General features: G+C 45.2%; 1 protein-coding gene across 1 annotated transcript in view; it reads left to right on the top strand.

Annotated features, from left to right (window-relative positions):
* The window catches only part of CSPG4 (chondroitin sulfate proteoglycan 4), an 89,213-nt gene that overhangs the window by 61,871 nt on the left and 7,992 nt on the right, over positions 1–19,350 (top strand). The window contains exons 2-6 of the mRNA XM_042471074.1: positions 5,575–5,738; positions 7,025–7,657; positions 8,148–11,087; positions 11,851–12,330; positions 12,982–13,158. Coding sequence (XP_042327008.1) covers positions 5,575–5,738; positions 7,025–7,657; positions 8,148–11,087; positions 11,851–12,330; positions 12,982–13,158 — 4,394 coding nt within the window. The remainder of the gene's footprint in view (positions 1–5,574; positions 5,739–7,024; positions 7,658–8,147; positions 11,088–11,850; positions 12,331–12,981; positions 13,159–19,350) is intronic.

Raw genomic sequence — 19,350 nt, 5'->3', positions numbered from 1 at the left:
TGTGCACTCTTTCAGCACCACACAAAGGGTCCACCAAGAATCACACAATTAAAGAATGATCAAATCAAAAGTAGGAAAAGGAAATGAACTCAAGGTTTGGTCAGCAGCGGGCATTGGCTGTTCTTTGGGGCACTGGGACCGGGTGCAACGATATAGCACAACAGTTCAACATGGCATTCCCCTTAGTTGCAATGCAAGGAGGCTCCAAATTTGCAAGAAGCTGTATTGATCCATATCAACGAACTTGTTTTGGTAGCTTTCCCCGCTGCTGGAAGCAGGGCTTTTGCAAAACAGATGGGTCTTAATAGCCTACTCAAGACCAAGTCCCAATGAAGCTTGACAACAGGGGTCCTTCATGATAATATACTGCCAAAAGAGTTGTAGGGCCAACACCAGTCAGAGTAGACAATCGAACCTGGACACAGTTGGGGGCCATTATTCAGTCAAAATCTGCACCATGACCTGCACCTATCTACCTACCACACACACAAACACTTCCATTTTCCTCTGCACTCCCTCTCAAAATAGTGACCGAAAGTGACATCTCCTCATTACCTGTCACCATTTTGAGAGTGACTGCAGAGGAAAATGGAGGTAATTGTGCATGATGACTGTACATGTATGTGTATGTGTGTGTCACTGCATGCATATGTGACATATTTTCATTGGGAGACCATCCCTAGTGTGGATTCTTTGTGGGCCCTTGGGGAGTAAAGTGCATCCATGCACAATCCCCACAAAGGTGTTGCCAAAATCTAAATGGTTTGCATCTTACTTGAAAGTGGTTATCCAACAAATATTAACACGAGTTTCCCAATAGTAAGAGCTATGCAACCATGAAATGGACTCTCATGGAAAGACAAGAATCAATTTCAAAACCAATGTAAAAGGTAATGGAATCCCCTTCTTTGGAAGATCTGAAACAGAAGTTGGATGGCCCTGTTTCAGGAATGATTTAGTTGAAGATTCCTGCATTGGTCGGGGGCTAGACTAGACGACTCATGAGATCCCTTCAAACTTTGTGGTTTTATATAGAAATTGTGCTATACCTGAAGCAGCTCCGGATTTCTGGGCTGTTAAGGCAAACCTTCTGCTGTCCAAGCTGAGCAAGGTCTAGGAAGGAAGGAAGCGCACATCATTTATAGCAAGCTGTGCTAGCAAAGGTGCCTTCAAGACATGTACTGTTGGCTTAGGTTTGTGAATTCAAAGGACCCTTTGAAAGATGGGGCATTTGCCACACAGGCAAAACTAAGCACAAAGGCACAGACCTTAGTGAAAGACCAGACAGAATCTGGGCTCCACAAGGACATGAGAAAAGTCAAGAAAAGAAAAGAATCCCGACTTTGCCAGCTCTGGACGAAATGACAGCGTCATCTCTGACCTTTGCAGCAATCGTCTCAAAGATGCAATATTTACAGGGGAGTTTTCAATAGCTTCACTTCAGCATGTTTGCTCTCCACTTGCTTGGAATAACAACTTTGACGTTTGCCTTTGTAGACGCCTGACGCCATCAGATGTCTTGATTTGCTCTGAGTTCTCATTTGATCTGGAAGGCTGGCAGAGATTGACACCTAGCAGTGTGTCTATTTGAAAAGGGGGAGAAGTCCCCTTCTTTACATGACTGGATTCAGAAAACTAAGGGTCCATTCATTGGCGAGACAACTGCAACTTTAGGTCGCCAAACTGGAAGTAAAAATGCTATGAACGGATGAGCTCAAGGGCACAGTCTTTTCCAACAGACATCAGTATTTTCCCTGCGGGTTCATTGCATCATATCTGAAGGGTAACAGGGATTCCTTGCAGGTGAATTGGACCTTGTGCAATTACTACACAGAGACACACAAACACACACACACACAACATTTCTAATTCTAGACAAATCACAGCTCTGATGTCCCTTATTATAAAGAATGTCCCTTATTTGAAAGCCATAAAGACTGTGGTTTATAGGGCTGGCAGATGTCCCTTATTCTAAGTGATGTCCCCCTGCAAAGGCTGGAAAATGTTAACTTTTATGTAATAATAATAATAATAATTTTTATTTATATGCCACCTCTCCCACAGGACTGAGGCGGCTTACAATAACAGTATGTAACAATTGTTGTTGTTGTGTGCCTTCAAGACATTTTTGGCTTATGGCACCTGTAAGATGGGAGTTTCTTAGGAAGATTTGTTCAGAGGAAGTTTGGCATTGCTTCCCCTGAGGCTGAGAGAGTGTGACTTGCCCAAGGTCATCCAGTGGGTTTTATGGCCGAGCCGAGAATCAAACCCTGGTCTCTGCTGTTGTAATCCAATACTCAAACCACAATGCCACGCCGGGTCTCTATTTGGGAGTATGGCCCCTTTATAAATGTGCACATCATGTAATGTATGTAGTTGTTGCGCATTTTCAAGTCATTTCCAACTTATGCCGAGCCTAAGGCAAACCCATTGCCGGGGTTTCTTAGCAAGATGTGTGCAGAGAGGGTTTGCCTTTGCCTTCCTTTGAGGCTGAGAGAGTGTGACCTGCCAAAGGTCACCCAGTGGGTTTCCGTTGCTGAGCGAGTTTTTGAACCCTGGTCTCCAGAGTCATAGTCTAACACTCAAGCCATCACACCACGCTGGCTCTAGACAATCCATTAGTTTTACAGAGAAATATGTGGCTGAAGCCTTGCATTTGATACAGTCGGCCCTCCTTAGCCACGGATATGTTATCCATGGATTCAATCATCCACGGCTTGCAAATACTCAAAAAAATTATATGAATTCTAACAAGCCAAACTTGATTTTGACACTTTATAAAAGGGATATAGTTTTAGTATACCGTTGTATATAATGTGACTTGAGCATCAACGGATTTTGACCCCAGTGGATACCAAGGGCCCATTGTATTTGGGTATTTGATATTTCGGTCAAACACAATTGCCTCCCAGGCAATACTATTCCTTCAAGGTGGGGTGGGGAGTTGGACTACATGGCCTTTAGGGTTTCCTATCTAGCGCTGTGTTTCCCTACAACAGGAGGAGCAGCTTCCTTTAAATGGGTCACTTGTACTCCTTCCAGCCTGGGATTCATCCAGAAAAAACTGACACTGTGTGTTTGAACACACCTGCTCTTGCAGATGGATTGCTCTGCCGGTAATGCTTTCCTCGTCTTTCTGACCCAGTTCCATTCTCTTGTTTGATGTGTCAGAAAGAGATGGAACAGAAAAGGCGATTTGGAACGGCTTTCTTCCCCCCCCCCCACCCATCGGTTGCCGCTGCTATTTGGGAAGAAAGCAGCAAGCAGCTGTACCAAAATTATTAACAATTGCCAGGAGGAGAGGCATGGCAAGCACTGTGCTCTGTGCAATCCGGTGTCCAAAATTACAACTGCTGTTTGAATTGTTATTGAGAGCAGGGATGTGGCCTGAGGGACACATACGGACCTCACAGCCATTTTGAGCCCCCTTGAGCCCCATTTCTATGCTATGGTTTAAAAAGCCTTCTCCTGAGCATAAAGTAGGACTTTAAAGGAGAGGAAGGAATTGGCAGAACGACCTCTGAGGATTCCTTGCCTGTGAAAGCCCTATGAAATTATGGGTCACCATAACTCAATAGGTGACTTGAAGACACATACACACACCGTAAAGGCACCAGCTAGTGTCCGATTCTGGAAGCTAAGCAGGGTCATCCCTGTTCAGTACTTGGATGGGAGACCACCAACAAATACCAGGTGCTGTAGGATGTATTACAAAGGAAAGAACTGGCAAAAACACCTCTTAGGATGCCTTGCCTAAGAAAACCCTTGGAAACTCATAGAGTCACTATAAGTAAACAGGTGACTGGAAGGTGCATACACACACTCTAAAGGCATGAGATCTTGTCTGATTTTGAAAAGCTAAGCAGGTTCAGCTCTGGTTCATACTTGGATGGGAGACCACCAATGAACACCTTTCAGAGGAAGGAACTGGCAAAACCACCTCTGGATCTTCCTTGCCTAAGAAAACCCTATGAAATTCATGGGGTCACCATAATTCAACAGGCAACTTGAAGGCACACACAAGGTGTCTAACCTATTTTAACCCCTTGGCAAGAGTCGTGAAAGCTTTAATTATAACCAATGTGGATGAACCTCAGTTTGGCATGGGTGCCTACGGCCACCACCGGTTGCATACAGAAAGTCCCACGTTTGAGCTCTAGCATGTCCAGCAAAAGGACCAAGTCATAGGTGATGAGAAAGCCTTTGGTCCAAAACACACTGCAGGAATAATCTAGTTTGAGACTGCTTTAACTGCATTGGCTAAATGCTAGCAAATTCTGGGAAATGTAGTTTTGTGAGACATTTAGCCTTCTCTGCCACAATAAATTCCCAGGATTCCCTAGTACTGAGACAGAGCAGTTAAAGCAGTCTCAAAGTGGATTATTTTTGCAGTGTGTTTTGGACCTTTCTCTACCTGAAGCCCTGGGAAACTGCTGACCATCAGATCCCCCTGAGCTAGGTTGCAAATATTCTTGCCCACTTGCTATATTTCTCTCCAGAGCTTGGAGGTGTTATTTTTGGACTGCAAAACCATAATCCTCCAGCTGGGGATACTAGGAATTGTCATCCAAATGCTGATCTCATCCAAATCCAACACAGCTCTTCTCTGGCTCTCGCGTTCTTTGGTTGTTCTATCTATCCACCTTGCATTTTATGTCTTTAGACTGGGCTCTGGCACAAATGAAGTCAGTGCTGTGTTTTGTCATGCACAAATGTAGTCAGTTCATAAATACATTTCATCACCCAGCTAAACTGCTTGGGGAGATGGTACAGGTGGTGGTTGTTGTCATAAAATGGTTTTCTGGAGGGTTATAGAAAGTTAATTTCCCCATCTACTGATGGAGATTGGTAGTGCAAGGTCCTGAATTTTCTTTTCTTTTTTCATTACTGTTTTTGTATTTGAAATCTTCAAACTGCAAGGACGGCACACCTGCTTTATGAAAAGTCAGACCACAGTAAATTTGTTGTTGTTGTTCTTGTGCCCTTCAAGATGTTTCCAACTTACGGCGACCCTATGGCAAACCTATCACACAGTTTTCTTGGCCATATTTCTTCAGAAGGGGTTCGCCATTGCCTTCCTCTGAGGCTGAGAGCACATGACCCAGTGGGTTTGTATGACTTGTACATCAATGGGGCCATGAATCTACTGAAGGTTTGAACTCAATTTTGAACTCTGATTCAATTCTGAACTCAAATCTAGGTCCAAAACACACTGCAGAAATAATCCAGCTTGATACCTCTTTAACTGACCTGGCTCAGTGCTTGAGAAGATCCTGGATATTGTTGTTTATGGTGGCACCAGAGCTCTCTGATAGAGAAGACTAAAAGTCTCACAAAACTGCTGTTCCCAGAATTCCCTAGCATTGATCCAGGACAGTTAAAGCAGTCTCAAACTAGAATGTTTCTGCAGTGGCTTCTGGACCTAACTAGCCAGGGTACTGAAACAATGCCTTCAAATGACGTTCGACATCTTGGAGAGCTCCACTGACTCCACCAGCCACCATTTGCCCTGGGTCTGTTGCCTGAATGACATTGGTAGACCTGAGTATTAACCTCTGGACATCTTCCTTTCAGCATCCTTCTTTGGAGATGGCTACGTGGAAATGCCCTTGGCGAGCACTTACACCACCGTCCAGCTTCATGTCCAGTTCTACTCTAGCCAACGCAGTGGACTCCTTTTCCTGGCTGCAGGGCAGACCGATTATCTCCTTCTGGAGCTCCGTGCTGGCATTCTACAGGTGGACTAAATGTTCTGCCATAGTACCACCATGTTGTTGAACCACTGTGGGCAGTCATTCCCAACAATGGCAGGAATCAAAATGGAGGAGGCTCAGGAAATGAACTTGGCCAGTTTTGGCTAGCCCACAACTTGCAGAAGTTCTACTTTGGAGGCCTGTTATTTTTGGGTTCCTTCTTTCCCGACTTTTGGAGACCCTATCATGGGGTTTTGGGGGGCTGAGAGTGTGTGACTCAGCCAAGATCATCCAGTGGGTTTCCATAGTTGAGCAGGGACTCCAGAGTCATAATCCAATGCTCAAACCACTATACCACTTTTGGGGACTACAACTCCCCTAGTCTCCCAACCAGTGATCATGCTGGTTGGGGGATCGTGTGAGTCATCACCCCAAAAAGTAATTTTTCTGAGCTGTGGGAATGCCTCACCACTGTTATGAATTAAGCATAGTTCCTTAGGAACTCCTTATGAACATAGCTCCTAGAGAGCCAGTGTGGCATAGTAGTTTGAGAATTAGACTAGGACTCTGGAGACCAGGGTTCAAATCCCAGCTTGGTCATGTAAACTCACTGGGTAAACCTGGGCAAGTCACACTCTCTTAGTCACAGAGAATGGCCATGGCAAACCTCCTCTGAACAAATCTGCCAAGAATGACCCCATGACCGCCTTTGGGTCGCCATAAGTGAGAAACGACTTGAAGGCACACAACAGCAACAACAAAATCTTATGAATTGTTGTCTGGCTCTAAATAGTCTCTTTCCCTATCCATTCCTGCCACTAGGCCTTTCTATGAGTCTCCTCATTTTCCAAGCAAAACAGAATAAAACGCCAAGGTACAGCTGTGTCTGTCTGGAAAATCAGCATGCAAAGGGATCTTATAGCACCTTTTGAGACTACTGAAAGAAAAAAGCATGCTACCAACTTCTTTCTTTCAATTAGCCTCAAAGGTGCTACAAGATCCCTTTGCATATTAAAATGACAAGTTAAACTGTTTAATACTAAACTAAATAAACTAAACTAAATACACCTATTAAATATAATAACAAATTAAAACAGTATTTGAGAGGAATTGAGGAGAGCCAAAGGCCTTGATGAGCAGCGAAGTTTTCACTCAGGGCCTAAATGAAATAAGTACTTGTGCCCATCAGGCCTCTAGGAAGAAGGCATGGCGGGAGGAAGTTAATAAAATGGGAAGTGAGAGGAACATTCAGAAATAGCTCCATAAATGGCTGCGATGATGATGATGATGATGATGATGATGATGATGATGATGATGATGATGATTTTCAGGCCAGAATGGACCTGGGCTCAGAAGAACTGACCGTCAAGTCCCCAGCAGGTCCCTATCTCAATGACCTCGTGATCCACGATGCCGACCTGTTGGTGGCAGATGGGCAGATGACCTTGATGGTGGATGGCCTCTTCAACGTGTCTGTGGAAATCCCAGGGCCTCAGCAAGAGCTGGACATTGAGTATGGCCTCTATGTGGGAGGAACAGGGAGCCTGGAACTGCCGTACCTCACCGGAGTTAGTGCACCCTTCAGAGGCTGTCTCCATGCAGTGACATTCAATGACCGCGATGCCCTCTCTGCCCTGGAATCAGGCACCAAGAGATCCCATGGTGTCCGAGAGGGGTGTAGCGTCGAGTTCTCCGCTGGGCCTGATGATCCCCTTGGTTTCCTCGGACCAAACTCTTACATTGCATTCCCTGGCTGGAGTGCGAGAAATGAAGGATCCATTGAGTTTGTGATCACCACAAGCATCAAGCAAGCTCCTCTGATCTACCAATCGGGACTGGAGAGTGACTTCTTCTATCTGGAGATCTTTGATGGGCGTCTCAGAGGAGTGGTAGAGAAGGGGAATGGTCTCGTGGTGCTCCACAACAACATCTACCTCAGCAATGAGCAGGACCACTATGTCAAGGTCAGTGGCATGAACTTAACAAGATCTATTACATGGGCCAAGATTCTGCATCATCTACTTAGGGTGTATCCAACATTGCAGGGTGAAAGCAGTTTGACACCACTTTAACTGCCAAATACTGGGATTGTAATTTATCAGCCTGGTTTGTCCAAGAGTTCTGATGCCTCACCAAACTACAGATCCCAGGATTCTGTAGCATAGAGTCATGGCAGTTAAAGTAGTGTCAAACTGCTTTCATTCTGCAGTGTAGATACACTCTCTTAGCTGAATATACTTAACATCAGCTGCATGGGGAAAAGGAGGTCCATTCAGACAGTGGTTGGTGCAAGGATAAATGATGTTTCTGTCAGGTTTAGAAAGATCAGACTAGGAGACATTACCTAGTTAAACATACTTAAATATCATTGTATTGGAGGGTTGTTGTTTTGTTGGGTTTTTAATCATATTAATGATTAACCCTTCTCTTCTAACTTCCCTGTCTCTGGTCAAGGTCTACATGGATGTCCGGAGGTTTGAGATCCTTGTCGACTACTATGCCTCACAGACCTCCAACAAGGGAATCCACAGTCACCTTGATCTCCAAGGACCCCTCTTTGTTGGAGGTCTGAATGAGAAGGCCGCTGCCAGGATGAGAGAGCGTGGGTTAGCATTTATGTCTGGAAACAACTTCTCCAATAGCTCCTTTGTTGGCTGCATTGAAGACTTGAGGGTGAACCAGGAGAAAAGAAGCCTGCAAGATGCTCTCATCACTAGGGACATAACAGCTGGCTGTGGGAAGCTAGATCAATACTCAGACTATGATGATGTATATGAGCAAGATGAGGCCACCACAAGCTCCCCTCTGGACAACTGGCAGGGCCCAGTCATGGAGCCCTGCCGTCCTGACCCTAATCTTCCTCCTGTCTTTGCTAACTTCACCAAACTTCTACATGTCAGTCCTCTCGTTGTTGCTGAAGGTGGAACAGCTTTTCTGGAATGGCGCCATACCCAACCTACCATTGACCTAAGCAGTGCAAACATCCGGCAGTCTCAGGTTCTCTTCAGCGTAACCACTGACCCCAGGCATGGAGAGCTGCAACTGGACCTCTCCCGGGTGAGGAGCAAAAGGAAGTTCACTCTATTGGACATTGTGAATCGAAAAGTCAAGTATGTCCATGATGGCTCGGAAGGACCTATGGATCAGCTGCTGTTGGAGGTGACAGTCACTGCCAGGGGAGGGATCCCAGAGTGTTTGTGGCAGGGTCAGATATATTTGCTGCCCATTAAGATCAACCCAGTCAATGATGCTCCTGAAGTCATCTTCCCACATGGAGATCGCATGGTCATTCTGGAGCACACACGCAAGCATCTCAACCCAGACATTATTCAAGCCCTTGATGATGATACCCCCTGTGACAGCTTGAGGTTCCAGCTGCTTGGAGGGAAAAGAATGGAAGAAGGTTACTTGGAATATGACTTCCATCCTGGAGTCCCCATCGAAGACTTTTCCTGCAGGGACCTGGAAGCAGGCCACGTGGTCTACGTCCACCAAAATGGACCCACTTCATCACTCATTGTCCAGGTTGATGATGGCATGATCATGAGCCCAGTGGCTACCTTGAGGGTGGTCGCTGTGGAGCCAGATATCCAGGTTCGCAACAACACAGGCCTCTTTGTCGCACAGGGGGGTGTTGTTCCAATAACCACAGCCAACCTCTCTGTGGAAACCAATGCAGTCCAGCAAAAAGTACCCATCCTGTATCGCTTGACTATGCCCCTGCAGTATGGCGAAATCCAAAAGCAAGGGAGCTTGGGTGGAGAATGGAAGAAAGTAGAGTCCTTCCACCAGCAAGATGTGGAACAAGGACGTGTCCAGTATTTCAGCACAGATGAGGAGCACCACACAGAAGACATGATTGAGAAGCTGCAATTTGTAGTCCAAGTGGGTCAAAAGACTTTGAAAAACAACACCTTCCTCATCAGGATTAAAAGGGCCACCATCAAAATGAAGACCATAGTCCCTCTCCAAATGAGAAATGAAAAAGAGAGGAATATCACCACTGCTGAAATGGAGCCAGCTTTAGAAGAGCAGGGTTCTAGCCCAGAGCCGTTCCACTATGTAATCGTTCAGCCACCCAGAAAGGGAAACCTTGAGCTCCGTGGAACAAGGCTGACAGAAGGCTTTGGTTTTACCCAGGAAGATCTGCAAAGTCATCAGCTGAGCTACAGTGCAACCATCAGAGACTCAGAGGAGACTGAAGATCTATTCCAGTTCCGTGTCATGGCTGGAGCTCACTACTCCCCTGTATACACTTACAGAATACAGATTGGAGGAGATCCTGATGCCCCCATTCTGACCAATGTCCTCTTGTCTGTTTTAGAAGGAGGACAGGCCACCATTTCCAAGGACCACTTGTTCATCAAGAGTGCCAGCAATGCCAACTATCTGTATGAGGTGATAGATGGTCCAACCCACGGGAAGCTGACCTGGAGAACATCAGAGCATTCGCCATCCAGTGAGGAGGTAATAACAAAATTCACTAATGAAGATATTCTCCAAGGCCATCTTGTGTACCAGCATGACGATTCTGAGACAATGGAGGATGACATCCCATTTGTGGCCATCAAGCAAGAGGAGGGAAGCTCTGACTTAGATGCTGAGGATGTGAGAGGTGTCTTCAGAGTTTCCATTCAGCCTGTTAATGACCACACTCCAGTCCAGATGGTCACCAAGGTCTTTAATGTGGTGCGGAATGGGCAGCGCCTGATGACCACCAATGATATTGCCTTTGTTGATGAAGATTCAGGCTTCTCAGATGCACAGCTGGTGTTCGTAAGGAAGGACATCCTCTTTGGCAGCATCATCGCGGCTGACGACAGAAGCCGCCCAGTCTACCGCTTCACCCAAGATGACTTGAGGAAGAAAAGAATTCTCTTTGTCCACTCAGGGGCCGACCGAGGCTGGATCCAGTTCCAGGTTTCTGATGGCCTCCACCAGGTTGCTACCCTTCTGGAAGTCCAAGCCTCTGACCCTTACATCAAGATCAACAACCACAGTGGCTTAGTTGTCCACCAAGGCAGTCAAGCAACCATTGACTCTTCTGTCCTCAGCTTGGAAACCAACATGGACATCAGGAATGATGAAGACATCCTTTTCCGCATCATAGCCCCACCCAAGTGGGGAGTGGTGCTGCGAGATGGACAAGAAGTGTCATTTTTCACCCGGAAGGACCTGTTGGCAGGAGATGTTCTTTACCATCACCATAACGGGAGCAGGAATCCCCAGGATCAAATCCACCTCTCTGTTGAAGCAAACCAGGTGACGGTGGAGGAGATACTGAAAATCACAATACATCTCAATTCCTTCCCAAACCCTCTGAACATTGTTCACAATGAGAGGATCCACATCCTCCAAGGAGAAGCTGTGGAGATTAAGAGTGACTACCTGCTGGTAAGTCATACTTTTTTCTGCCCTTTATTTATTGCCGTTCCTTCAAGCATGAAACTCCCCTATGGGTAACAAAGCAGGAAACATAAAAAGAGTCTGTGGGTTACTCTTTTTATGACTAGAATCAGAGTTTAGAATCTTGTTAGTGCCTTACATAGTGCATCAGTTCTCCTGCAGAAATAGATGGACATTTTTGTCTGATGCAGAAGGTCCATACTGAACTCAAGATTGAGGACATGGGGTTTCACAAGAGATGCCGTTGTGCACACAAATGTCGGCATGTGCACATGCAGGTGTGCATTTACATATGGGTGCCAATGTACATGTGCATGTTGTTCTGCTTTGAGGGGCATATTTGGGGTGCATTCCGTTTCTGCAATATTGCTGCACAACACTGGGGTTATGTAGCACAGTCAACAGGTGTGGAGATTTCCCCATTGTAGTATTGTGAGATATTTATCCTTCCCTATCAGAGAGCTTTGTTGCCCCACCAAACTACAAATCCCAGAATTCCATAACATTGACTCATGACAGTTAAAGTGGGATCGAACTGCTTTATTTCTGCAGTGTGTTAGCAGCTTGTTAGATGACAACTGATAATCTCCTGACTAGTTAGACCAGTATAAATAATGGCCAATTGGTAACCATAAGGAAGACGTGCACCACATCTGTACAACACTGGCAGCCCTGACAGGCAGAGATTTATTGGTCTCATCCCATGGCTTGTTCTGACTATGTTTCATGTCCTCCCACCTTTGTCTTGCAGGTTGAGCATGAAGAGACATCTCCCCATGAGATCATCTACACAATCACCATCTCTCCCCTCTCAGGGTTCCTGGTGGCCTTATCCCAGGGCCACACCTCAGATGAACCCGCAAGCTTGGACCCAATCCAGACTTTCACCCAGGAAGACATCAATGAAGGCAAGGTCCTCTACCTGCATTCCAGCCCTGAGATACAGAACGACCAGTTTACAGTTGACATCACGGCAAATGGGGCAGATGCTCTCGAAGGGGTTGTGGTGGACCTGGAGATCCTCCCTATTTCCATCCCACTAGAGGTTCACAACTTCACAGTGACTGAAGGGAGCAGCCAGGTGCTCTCCATGGATGTCCTAAATATACCCAGCACTTACTTCACGGCTCTTAATGTGGAGTTTGTCATCCTTGAAGCACCAGAGCATGGTGTTTTCCAGAACGTGGAGAGACCAGAAGAAGATGACTTGAGTGTCTTCTCCTGGTATGAGGTAGGAAGCAAGGCAGCAGCTTGTGTGATGGTCTGTCTAAAAGCCATCTGTTGTTGAAGGGAGTATTACAATCATCCCATGATATCTGCTGGGGTTTGGTTCCAGGACCCTCCATGGATACCAAAATCTGTGGATGTTCAAGTCCCATTAAATAATATGCCATAGTGAAATGGTGTTGCTTATATAAAATGGCAAAATAGGGTTTGCATTTGGGATTTTTAAAAAATATTTTCAAGCCATGGATGGTTGAACCTATGGATAAAGAATCCGTGGATAAGGTGGTTCAACTGTACACCATTTCTAATTCTGGCTGTATCTAAGATAGATGGATAGATAGATAGATAGATAGATAGATAGATAGATAGATAGATAGGATCCAACTTGAACTGCCATGGCGCCATCATAATTTGGTGAAAGACTTAGAATTCTCTACTAGAGAATTCTAGTGCTGTAGAATGAACTAGGGCTCTCTAGTAAATCTCTCAATTTTGTTTTCTTTCACCACAGAGAGAAAAAAATAAGTGCTCTCCCATCCCAAATGTAGAAGAAAATTTCCCAGTAGTGGCCAGTAGTATGCTCAGTCACCTCCTTTACTATCCTTATATTTCCAATGATCCAGGGCCCTTATGGTCATCTTCCCCTTGCATTCAGGTGGAGCATCAGCTTGTCCGATACGTCCATGATGGGAGCGAATCCTTGACCGACCAGTTCACAGTGGTGGCCAACGTCTCCAAGGTCAACCAGCAGAGCCAACCCAAGATGGTTGCCATCAACATCATCCCAACCAACGATGAAGCACCAATGTTGGTGGTCAACCTGGGACTGCAGGTACTTCCTTCTGCCCAGGGAGTGGTGGGTTTATGAGGATCCTGGGAAGGATACCAAAAAAATAATAAATCCTCAGGCAGGTTGCACACAGCAACGAACTGGAAAACTGGGCGATGATGGAGAAAACCAAGGTCTGCATCCAACCACAATCTGATGTTGCCCAAGGTCATCTGGTGGGTTTCATGGCTGAACCCTGGTCTCCAGAGCTGCAGTCCAACACTCAAATCATTGCACCATGCTGGCTTTCCACAGGGTTTTCATAGCAAGACTTGTTCAGAGTGGGTTTGCTTTAGTCTTCCTCTGAAGTTGAGAGAATGAAACTTGCCCAACATTGCCCAGTGAGTTTCCATGGTCAACTGAGACTTCGAACCCTGGTCTCCAGAGTCCTGGTCCAACACTCAAACCATTATACCACATTGGCTCCTTGTTTTCTTTGTTGTTTGTTGTTGTTGTGTGCCTTCAAGTCATTTCCAGCTTAGGGCAATCCTAAAGTGAACCCATCATGGGGTTTCCTTGGCAAGATTTGTTCAGAGGAAGTTTGTCATTGCCTTCTAAGGCTGAGAGAGTGTGACCTGCTCAAGTGGGCTTCCATGGCTGAGCAGAAATTCAAACCCAAGTCTCCAGAGACCTGGTGCAACACTCAAACCATAACACCCCGCTCCTTATTTTCTTAATATAATCTGCAAACAGATGCTGTGATGCATCATATGGTCTGAGATCCAGCTGCTATAGCTGTTAGCGGCTGGCAGTGCCAAAGATGAAGAAAGGGTGGAGTAGCAGATGGCAAAATCGTGCAACATTTGTGCAGTTTTTTCCACTAGTCCTTGACTCACATTCATTGGGAAAGAAAGGGGAGATGGTGGAAACTCCGGCTATGTTTATTGGTCCCATCTTCTGCCTTGCAATGGCCAAGGATGGCCACAGTGTGGAAGCATAACTCCATGCTACAATTCCCAATGCACTTTTTATAGAAAACGGAAGACTACTTTGAACTTTTTATGTAACAGACTCCATGATCAATGTGACTAAACACACCTTTCTCCTCAACCAGCCTTTTAAAAGTTCAGATCCTCAGTTTCCTTTTTTGTAAATCAGGAGCAGATCATCTGTTAGACAGGGCTCCTTGCTTTTTAAAGTGTGCATCTCCAGCAAATGCATCTCATTTTTTAGTAAGCATTTATTTAATGATTTTTTTTTATCCTGCATTTTGGCCTAAAAAGCAAGAAAAGATTGCCAGTCCAGGTTGCAATGATAAGTAGCATCTATTCTCTTGCATAATATTTCACAAGGAAGAAGGGATGGAGAAGGGATAACCAAATTCATATGAATTCAGGTTGTTCCAGTGAGTAGCTAAGATGGAACCAATTTAAGAGCCTCTTGAAATAGTTATGGATGGGGGAATATTCCACTTTCATTCCTATGGAATCCTTGCATTTGCAATTAAGTAGTGGTTTGGGCATTGGTCTGGGACTCTGGAGACCAGGGTTCGAATCTCAGCTCGGCCATGAAACCCACTTGTGACCCTGGGCAAGTCACACACTCTCAGCTGCAGGGGAGGGCAATGGCAAACCTCCTCTGAACAAATCTTGCCAAGAAAACCTCATGGTAGTTTTGTCTTTGGGTCGCCCTAAGTCAGAGACAACTTGAAGGCACCCAACAACAATTTAGAATGGTCAGCCAAAGAGCTCTGGTCCCTCCCCAAACTACAAATTCCACAGGATCCCATAGGATGTTGCTATGGCCATGTGCAATTGAAATGCTGCAGTTGTGCAGTGTGGAAGAAACATATATATCTTTATAAATCATTTCAGTATGTATACAAACATATGTACCATTAGAAACACTCCAAAAACTTCAGCGTTGATTTATTCACAGTAACATCAAATATCCTACTGACACACCATCACCAACACCAACCATACTTCCTTTCATAGTTATTTTATCTCCTATTTGTAAGTCTTGTATTATGTATTTTATTTCCATCTTTCATCCCTCTCCAAACTGCAAATCCCAGGACCCCAGAGGATGTTGCCATGTCACAGTGTAATGGAAGTGCAGCGTAGAAGAGACCTTTTGTGAAATAGGTCTGTTGTGCAACTGCCATGCTGGAATCCTATGGAATCCTTAGAGTTGCAGTTAAGAAACAGGTATTGCGAGTCCTCAGCTCAAGAGCTCTTGTCCCTCTCCAAACTACAGATCCCAGCACTCCATAGGATGTTGCTATGGCAAAGTGCAATGGAAGTGATACAATTGTGCAGCATGGAAGAGGAGATGATCAGCTAAAGCTTTGGAGAGCTTGCAGAGCCACAGTGGCACAGTGGCACTGTTTCTTGTACTCTAGCACCCTCCAGGGCATTTTGCAATGTCCGAGCTGCTTTTCCAAAAATAAAACCGCCTCTGCTGCAGCAAAATGGAAAAGGCCCTTGGCGTTTTCATGGTGACACCCTGTCCATTCTCCTGAGGACTCTGGTTAATTCATCCCATCACTTCAGGACAAGTCAATCAGGGCTGTGGAAAAGATGGCATGAGTGGATGCGTACATGCCAGAAGGAGAAGAGCAAATCCCACACGAGAACTAGAGAGCAATAGAAAGCAAAGGGGAAACATGATGAGGGCGGAACAGGATCCAAACCAAGCTGATGTTCTCATAAGCCATGATCTCATTGTTTAACAGATGCTCATTGGGATCACTTCAGGGTCAGGGTTCTGTGTGTTTTGGGGTGAAAGTTTGTTACTGTTGTTGTTCAAGGACTCATTTTATTTTTAAAAATTTCAAAATACATTCCCAGACTGGGAGGCTTTCTTGCTGGGGGCAAGAAGAAATGTGTTTGCTTGACAGAGAGCAGAAATACTTTGGATTTCCTAAGCTGTCCAATGCTATTGATTTATTGCTCTTTTTATCCTTGGCCTAGAAGACGCAATGGCCTGCAAATCCTATAATCCCTGGTTTTGGGCCATAGTTTGTGGTGCTTTTAGGACTGGGATGGGCAACTGGGGCATTAGGCCTCTTGGAGGTCTTGGAGGGCCATATCACTGCACTCTGCTCTCTCTTGCAATATATATATCTCAGCCTCAGTGGAAGGCAATGGCAAACCTCCTCTGAACAAATCTTGCCAAGAAAACGCCATGATAAGTTCGCCTCAGGTTGCCATAAGTCAGAAGCCACTTGAAGGCCCAAAGCAACAAACATATATTATATATTATGTATACACATGTATGTATTTTTCATTTATTTATTCTTGGAGCCTTTTCTTTTTTCTGCAACCTGCACCATTTCCAATTTTGCACCATATGGAAAATTTCTATAGTGTCCTCCTTCCCTTGATGCCCTAAATACATCCTTATTTTGTGAAGTCGAAGGCTTTCAAGGCCAGCATCTATAGTTTTTTGTGGTTTTCTCAGGCTATGTGGCCATGTTCTAGAAGAGTTTATTCCTGGCGTTTCGCCTTCATCTGTGGCTGGCATCTCCAGAGAATGCTGGCATGGAAGAAAGTTGTTCAACAACAGAACAATACACAGATTAACATGGAGATCACTCCTCCCTATCCAGGGTCACACAGTAGATATATACCCAACTCTCTTCCATGCCAGCATTCTCTGAAGATGCCAACCACAGATGCTGACGAAACATCAGGAATAAACTCTTCTAGAACATGACCACATAGCTCGAACCCCCCCCCAAAAAACTATACATCCTTATTTTGCTTAATGCATAATCCAGCCCTGGACCCAAACCTGGTGTGGATCCCCTGCCCCACTGACATGGAAGACACCAGGTCCAGGGCATTGAAAAGTAGGGGAGGTTAAAGAAAAATATGAGAAGAAACAGCAAAATTGAAGGATAATCTGACACATAGGTACTTGCTTTCCAAATGATATGGAAGCCATCTCCAGGCAAGCAAGGCAGAAGGAGCCATCCCTGCCTCTCACCGGCCAACTCCACGTGACTCTTCCAGAGATCACAGGCAGCACGGAGTATGGACAAACATAATAAAATGATCAGCTAAGAGCAGAAATGAAGCATAAAGCTTGAATAATTCAACATGAGCATGGTCTATGGAGAAAGCTCGCTCCAGCCCTTCCCTTTGGAAGACTTGCTTTGCAACAAAGACATTCCCACTACCTTTTCCAGAGGTTTGGCAGCGGCTGCTTCCACAAAGCTGCAATTTGGTACAATTTGCAAATTCTGAGAGAAAAATAGAAACTGGAGAGGCAGAGGTATCTATCCTATCCATTTTCGATTTCCTAATTTGCCCATCCTAAATTCATTTCCTCATTTGCCTGTTCATATTGCAACAAAACAGGGACCTGCAGTCAAAACTGAGGCTAACTTGAATTCAGAATCAGGGATCGTACTACAACTCCCAGGCTCACCCAGAGGCCATGCTGCCTGGATGTTTCTGATTAAAAAAAGGAACTATTCCCAAGGTCTGGATTTGCCAGTGAGGAGAAGATCCAGCACTTGCTTGAAACTATATGCAGAAATAATGCAGTCTGACACCACTTTAGCCTCCATGACTCAATGCCAAAGAATCCTGGGATTTGTAGTTTGTTGTGGCACCAAAGCTCTCTGGCAGAGAAGGCTAAATAGCTCACAAAATGACAAATCCCAGCATTCCATAGCAGTTAAAGTGGTGTCAAACGGCTTTATTTCTGTAGTGCAGACAAGGTCTATTCTCAAATTGGTTGATCACCGGCCAGTCTTGCAAAACTGCTTGCTGGAAAAAGCTGTGATTTAAGAAACAGAAAGAGAATTTGCTTCGTGAAGCAATATTATGGCTTTCTAGAACTTGTTGTACTGCAGTTCCCATCGTCCTCCAGGATTATAGAGGTTGAGGAGAGTGGCAGACCAACAACAACTAGCCCTCTGTCTAGGGACAAAGAGGCTGAGATCTTACATTGAGGTCATACAGCCTAGAAAGCCATACACAGAGTTGCGCTACAGAGCCCTTGTGTCACACAACCCAATGCACATTTGCATGTGCAGTGACAGCACGTGCAACTCTGCTTCCACAACTTTGCACTGAACAGAGACATTCTGCTTTGGTCCAAAATGCCCATCCACTTCCATGGGGCCATATTTGGACTCAAAGAAGGTCAGATTCATGGCAGATGCAAATAGTGAGCCCTTGGAGTTGGATGAACCAAGGCCCTGGTAGAAATCATAGTTGTTCTTAGTCCTACAACTTGAAGAACTCTCCTTTTGGATTCCTTCTTGGAAAAGGCACACTTTATCCGCAAACAGAAACATAGGAACCACCGGGAGACCACTCCTGAGTTGCTGAAGACCAGAAACACAAAGGCATAGTTTCCAAATGTTTGCTCCGAACAAACACAATCCAGCGTCTCAAGCCTGGGCATCTCTTTGTAGGAACTGGGTGTGCCTTGTTTGAACACAAGCACAGCAGCTGAAGCCAAGGGCAGCTGGGCCCTGAATCACCACATCATGGTGTCTGAATAGCTTGTTCCCAAGGCAACATGCATGACAGAAGTCAGGAGCAATGCTGGAGTAGTTGACAAATACACCAAATGAAAAAGCAAGGAGGAAGAAGAGAAACCAAAGTCAGATTAGAATGATGATTTGGACCCAAATCCCTTTGTCAGTCCCAACCAAAGTAGATCAATGGGATTTGCCTAAGTGTTGACTCACCATTCAACATGTAGTTCACATGAGTCTACTCCAATTGGGACTAACCAATAGTTCAGCAAGTAGCAGTTCTACAGCATCTTAACTCTCTTGACTCTCTTGTACTTGGATTTTAGACCCCCCCCCCCTGCCCAAAGTTGCAGGTGGTTGTAAAATCCCCATAGAATTAGACCTACAACACAAGGATTTGTGTCAACTTTCTCGTTGTGTGCCTTCAAATCACTTCCAACTTACGGCAACCCTAAGACAAGCCTATCATGGGGTTTTCTTGGTATGTTTCTTCAGAGGGGGGTTTACCATTACCATCCTCTGAGGCTGCCCAAGGACATCCATTGGGTTTCATGACCAACCCAGGATTTGAACCCTGGTCTCCAGAGTCATAGTTAAACACTCAAACCACTACATCCCACTGGCTTGCACTTATAATTCACCAAACCATTTCTAAACAACATCCCCAGATTTCAGCCGTTTGCCACTTTGGGAGAAAATAGACCAAGGAAATGTTACTGTTAGATGCTTTATATGTTGCTATAGTTCTCAAGATG

Source organism: Sceloporus undulatus, chromosome 6, assembly GCF_019175285.1.
Source record: "Sceloporus undulatus isolate JIND9_A2432 ecotype Alabama chromosome 6, SceUnd_v1.1, whole genome shotgun sequence".
Classification (NCBI taxonomy): Eukaryota; Metazoa; Chordata; class Lepidosauria; order Squamata; family Phrynosomatidae; genus Sceloporus; species Sceloporus undulatus.
This window is presented reverse-complemented; position numbering and strand designations above follow the sequence as displayed.